The sequence below is a fragment of the Oncorhynchus mykiss genome, chromosome 26 (genome assembly GCF_057628025.1).
Source record: "Oncorhynchus mykiss isolate SJ-2025 chromosome 26, ASM5762802v1, whole genome shotgun sequence".
NCBI lineage: Eukaryota > Metazoa > Chordata > Actinopteri > Salmoniformes > Salmonidae > Oncorhynchus > Oncorhynchus mykiss.
In genome coordinates, this window is record NC_143047.1 from 31,856,501 (window position 1) to 31,862,500 (window position 6,000).

A 6,000-nucleotide genomic window follows, 5' to 3' on the forward strand; every position below is an offset into this window, starting at 1 on the left:
GTGTCTGCGTCTGTGTTTAATGTGTTTAAGTGTACCTGCGTCTGTGTTTAATGTGTTTAAGTGTGTCTGCGTCTGTGTTTAATGTGTTTAAGTGTGTCTGCGTCTGTGTTTAATGTGTTTAAGTGTGCCTGCGTCTGTGTTTAATGTGTTTAAGTGTGTCTGCGTCTGTGTTTAATGTGTTTAAGTGTGTCTGCGTCTGTGTTTAATGTGTTTAAGTGTGTCTGCGTCTGTGTTTAATGTGTTTAAGTGTGTCTGCGTCTGTGTTTAATGTGTTTAATGTGTTTAATGTGTTTAATGTGTTTAAGTGTACCTGCGTCTGTGTTTAATGTGTTTAAGTGTGTCTGCGTCTGTGTTTAATGTGTTTAAGTGTGTCTGCGTCTGTGTTTAATGTGTTTAAGTGTGCCTGCGTCTGTGTTTAATGTGTTTAAGTGTGTCTGCGTCTGTGTTTAATGTGTTTAAGTGTGTCTGCGTCTGTGTTTAATGTGTTTAAGTGTGTCTGCGTCTGTGTTTAATGTGTTTAATGTGTTTAAGTGTACCTGCGTCTGTGTTTAATGTGTTTAAGTGTGTCTGCGTCTGTGTTTAATGTGTTTAAGTGTGTCTGCGTCTGTGTTTAATGTGTTTAAGTGTGCCTGCGTCTGTGTTTAATGTGTTTAAGTGTGTCTGCGTCTGTGTTTAATGTGTTTAAGTGTGTCTGCGTCTGTGTTTAATGTGTTTAAGTGTGTCTGCGTCTGTGTTTAATGTGTTTAAGTGTGTCTGCGTCTGTGTTTAATGTGTTTAAGTGTACCTGCGTCTGTGTTTAATGTGTTTAAGTGTGTCTGCGTCTGTGTTTAATGTGTTTAAGTGTGTCTGTGTCTGTGTTTAATGTGTTTAAGTGTGCCTGCGTCTGTGTTTAATGTGTTTAAGTGTGTCTGCGTCTGTGTTTAATGTGTTTAAGTGTACCTGCGTCTGTGTTTAATGTGTTTAAGTGTGTCTGCGTCTGTGTTTAATGTGTTTAAGTGTACCTGCGTCTGTGTTTAATGTGTTTAAGTGTGTCTGCGTCTGTGTTTAATGTGTTTAAGTGTACCTGCGTCTGTGTTTAATGTGTTTAAGTGTGCCTGCGTCTGTGTTTAATGTGTTTAAGTGTGTCTGCTTCTGTGTTTAATGTGTTTAAGTGTGTCTGCGTCTGTGTTTAATGTGTTTAAGTGTGTCTGCGTCTGTGTTTAATGTGTTTAAGTGTGTCTGTGTCTGTGTTTAATGTGTTTAAGTGTGCCTGCGTCTGTGTTTAATGTGTTTAAGTGTACCTGCGTCTGTGTTTAATGTGTTTAAGTGTACCTGCGTCTGTGTTTAATGTGTTTAAGTGTGCCTGCGTCTGTGTTTAATGTGTTTAAGTGTACCTGCGTCTGTGTTTAATGTGTTTAAGTGTGCCTGTGTCTGTGTTTAATGTGTTTAAGTGTGCCTGCGTCTGTGTTTAATGTGTTTAAGTGTACCTGCGTCTGTGTTTAATGTGTTTAAGTGTGTCTGCGTCTGTGTTTAATGTGTTTAAGTGTACCTGCGTCTGTGTTTAATGTGTTTAAGTGTGCCTGCGTCTGTGTTTAATGTGTTTAAGTGTGTCTGCGTCTGTGTTTAATGTGTTTAATGTGTTTAAGTGTGTCTGCGTCTGTGTTTAATGTGTTTAAGTGTGTCTGCGTCTGTGTTTAATGTGTTTAAGTGTGTCTGCGTCTGTGTTTAATGTGTTTAAGTGTGTCTGCGTCTGTGTTTAATGTGTTTAAGTGTGTCTGCGTCTGTGTTTAATGTGTTTAAGTGTGTCTGCGTCTGTGTTTAATGTGTTTAAGTGTGTCTGTGTCTGTGTTTAATGTGTTTAAGTGTGCCTGCGTCTGTGTTTAATGTGTTTAAGTGTACCTGCGTCTGTGTTTAATGTGTTTAAGTGTACCTGCGTCTGTGTTTAATGTGTTTAAGTGTGTCTGCGTCTGTGTTTAATGTGTTTAAGTGTGTCTGCTTCTGTGTTTAATGTGTTTAAGTGTGTCTGCGTCTGTGTTTAATGTGTTTAATGTGTTTAAGTGTGTCTGCGTCTGTGTTTAATGTGTTTAAGTGTGTCTGCTTCTGTGTTTAATGTGTTTAAGTGTGTCTGCGTCTGTGTTTAATGTGTTTAAGTGTGTCTGCGTCTGTGTTTAATGTGTTTAAGTGTGCCTGCGTCTGTGTTTAATGTGTTTAAGTGTGTCTGCTTCTGTGTTTAATGTGTTTAATGTGTTTAATGTGTTTAAGTGTGTCTGCTTCTGTGTTTAATGTGTTCAAGTGTGTCTGCGTCTGTGTTTAATGTGTTTAAGTGTACCTGCGTCTGTGTTTAATGTGTTTAAGTGTGTCTGCGTCTGTGTTTAATGTGTTTAAGTGTGTCTGCGTCTGTGTTTAATGTGTTTAAGTGTGTCTGCGTCTGTGTTTAATGTGTTTAAGTGTGTCTGCGTCTGTGTTTAATGTGTTTAATGTGTTTAAGTGTGTCTGCGTCTGTGTTTAATGTGTTTAAGTGTGTTTAAGTGTGTCTGCTTCTGTGTTTAATGTGTTTAATGTGTTTAAGTGTGTTTAAGTGTGTCTGCGTCTGTGTTTAATGTGTTTAAGTGTGTCTGCGTCTGTGTTTAATGTGTTTAAGTGTGTCTGCTTCTGTGTTTAATGTGTTTAAGTGTGTCTGCGTCTGTGTTTAATGTGTTTAAGTGTGTCTGCTTCTGTGTTTAATGTGTTTAATGTGTTTAAGTGTACCTGCGTCTGTGTTTAATGTGTTTAAGTGTGTCTGCGTCTGTGTTTAATGTGTTCAAGTGTGCCTGCGTCTGTGTTTAATGTGTTTAAGTGTGTCTGCGTCTGTGTTTAATGTGTTTAAGTGTGTCTGCGTCTGTGTTTAATGTGTTTAAGTGTGTCTGCTTCTGTGTTTAATGTGTTTAAGTGTGTCTGCGTCTGTGTTTAATGTGTTTAAGTGTGTCTGCGTCTGTGTTTAATGTGTTTAAGTGTGTCTGCTTCTGTGTTTAATGTGTTTAAGTGTGTCTGCGTCTGTGTTTAATGTGTTTAAGTGTGTCTGCGTCTGTGTTTAATGTGTTTAAGTGTGTCTGCGTCTGTGTTTAATGTGTTTAAGTGTGTCTGCGTCTGTGTTTAATGTGTTTAAGTGTGTCTGCGTCTGTGTTTAATGTGTTTAAGTGTGTCTGCGTCTGTGTTTAATGTGTTCAAGTGTGTCTGCGTCTGTGTTTAATGTGTTTAAGTGTGCCTGCGTTTGTGTGCCTTCATTTGCATGCGTCTGTATATGTGCATGCGTTCACACGTGTGTGTGTATCCATGCGTGTGTGCGTGTATGTGTGTAAACCCGGTGCTGGCTGGGCTAGTGTCTGGCCACCGGGCCATTGGAGCGCCACTAAGCCTGTAGGACCCAGCTCTGCTCTGGAATCCCAGGAATCAGCATGTGACTCGACTCTAACATCTGACATGTTCTCATACACATTCTAAACCTCCTCGTTTGGACTTCCATAACTCTCTGATTGAGTAACATGAAAATGGTTTAAACTAATGTGATTCCTTCTTTTCATGTAAAAATTGCAAATGTTTTGCTCAATAACACCTGCAGTCTGAAAGCAGGCACTTAGACCTCATACACACACAAGTTATACCACTAAGGTACAACACATTTGCACAGAAATAATTACACACTTGTTGTGGCGACACAACAACGGTTCAGACAAACTCAAACATTGTGTCAAATGTACTGTACATCAGTTGTACAACCTGAGTGTACACAGGGCCTAAGGCAATATATTGATGAAGGATGTATTGTGTATTGAGGATATATTGTGAAAAGCATTGATGAAAACGACATTGATATCCGACAGGTGGCATCACTCCTACGCAAAGCTCGTCCCTTAACCAGACAATGCAGAGGGAATCGTCTCTCAGTCTGACGTCAGACAATGCAGAGGGAATCGTCCCTCAGTCTGACGTCAGACAATGCAGAGGGAATCGTCCCTCAGTCTGACGTCAGACAATGCAGAGGGAATCGTCACTCAGTCTGACGTCAGACAATGCAGAGGGAATCGTCCCTCAGTCTGACGTCAGACAATGCAGAGGGAATCGTCCCTCAGTCTGACGTCAGACAATGCAGAGGGAATCGTCCCTCAGTCTGACGTCAGACAATGCAGAGGGAATCGTCCCTCAGTCTGACGTCAGACAATGCAGAGGGAATCGTCACTCAGTCTGACGTCAGACAATAGTAACACTGATGTAAAGGAGCCTGACTTACCTAGTGTCATTTTGAGGCTGTAATCGAATAGTCTAAAGAAGGCCAGTTGTATTGCTTCTTTAATTAGAACAACAGTTTTCAGCTGTGCTAACATAATTTCAAAAGAGTTTTCTAATGATCAATTAGCCTTTTAAAATTAGATTAGTTAACACAATGTGCCATTGGAACACAGGAGTGATGGTTGTTGATAATGGGCCTCTGTACACCTATGTATATAAAATCTGCCGTTTCCAGCTACAATAATCATTTACAACATTAACAATGTCTACACCGTATTTCTGATCAATTTGATGTTATTTCAATGGACCGAAAATGAGCTTTTCTTTCAAAAACAAGGACATTTCTAAGTGACCCCAAACTTTTGAACAGTAGTATATATATATATATATTTACCTACGATAGTGACCATCCAGACCAGTACGTATGTGAAGGCTGAGATCCAGACAGCGGACATAAAGAAGGTGAACATGAACCATTTTTTCCAGAACCGTCTCCTGCAGTCTGGAATCGTCAGGTAGAGAATCACGATGGCCGGGAGGGACAGCACCCACAGGATTCGCTTCAGGTCGTTCTCTGGCATTGAGAACACACTCTTGTGGTCTGGAACACACATACACAGAGAGAGAGAGAAGACACAAGTGGTGTCAATCCCTGATCTCATATGAAACACACAGGTGTGATTTACTTGAATAAGTTCTCACACAAATTGTGAAATTTTATGTAGAAGCCAGAGAAAGCGTTCAAGAGAAAATATGTGTGTGTGTGATTCTCAGATCTGTGTTTTGATTAGCGGCACCTCTTGCTGTGTTGTTGTTGCTTGGCAGGAAAAATGTTGCAATTTGTTCTCCTCTGTCCCCGCAAACTCCCCACTGGAGTAAATCACACACGCACGCACGCACGCACGCACGCACACACACACACACACACACACACACACACACACACACACACACACACACACACACACACACACACACACACACACACACACCTTCCTCAGTCTGCATGGCATCAATGTGTCATATACCAGAGCGGTGTGTGTGTGTGTGTGTGTGTGTGTGTGTGTGTGTGTGTGTGTGTGTGTGTGTGTGTGTGTGTGTGTGTGCAGTAGTGTAAAGTACATAAGTAACAATACTGGTAAGTACTACTTAAGTAGTTTTTTGGGGTATCTGTACTTTACTTTACAATTTATATTTTTGAGAACTTTTGCTTTAACTTATATCAAATTATATACTTTTTACTCCATACATTTTCCCTGACACCCTAAAGTACTCGTTACATTCTGTATGATTAGCAGGACAAGAAATGGTCTAATTCACACACTTATTAAGAGAACATCCCTGGTCATCCCTACTGCCTCTGATCTGGCGGACTCACTAAACACATGCTTAGTTTGTAAATTATGTTTGAGTGTTGGAGCGTGCCTCTGGCTATCTGTACATTTAAAAAACAAGAACATTGTGCCGTCTGGTTTGCTTAATATAAGTATTTTTTAATTGTATTTTTTCGCAATTACATTTACTTTTGATTACTTAAGTATATTTAAAACCAAATACTTTAAAACTTTTACGTGACAGATAGAGTCAGCTACCCTCTGGTATCTCATTCAGGCCGTGCAGACTGAGGGAAATGTGTGAGTATCCTGAATCATCCTGGAAGATTCCGCTGTCGCTTCTAGAACGTCTGTGGACCCTCAGAGTGGTGTCAACCAATGGCTGTGTCTCGCTGTGATCCCCGGAACCTTTCCCCAGGCA

The 6,000-nt window shown here is 40.4% G+C and overlaps 1 protein-coding gene across 4 annotated transcripts in view; it reads right to left on the reverse strand.

Moving 5' to 3' along the window:
- The window catches only part of LOC110511230 (sodium/potassium/calcium exchanger 5), a 123,736-nt gene that overhangs the window by 7,447 nt on the left and 110,289 nt on the right, over positions 1-6,000 (reverse strand). For 3 of the 4 annotated variants that reach the window (XM_090222713.1, XM_090222714.1, XM_090222711.1), the window contains 2 exons: positions 5,838-6,000; positions 4,640-4,846 (listed from right to left, as the gene is read on the reverse strand). The exon at positions 5,838-6,000 is cut by the window's right edge and continues 109 nt beyond it. In XM_090222713.1, the coding sequence (XP_090078839.1) occupies positions 4,640-4,846; positions 5,838-6,000 (370 nt within the window). Of the gene's footprint in view, positions 1-4,639; positions 4,847-5,042; positions 5,335-5,837 lie in introns of those variants that run through there. The other variant, XM_090222715.1, reaches the window with a different exon arrangement.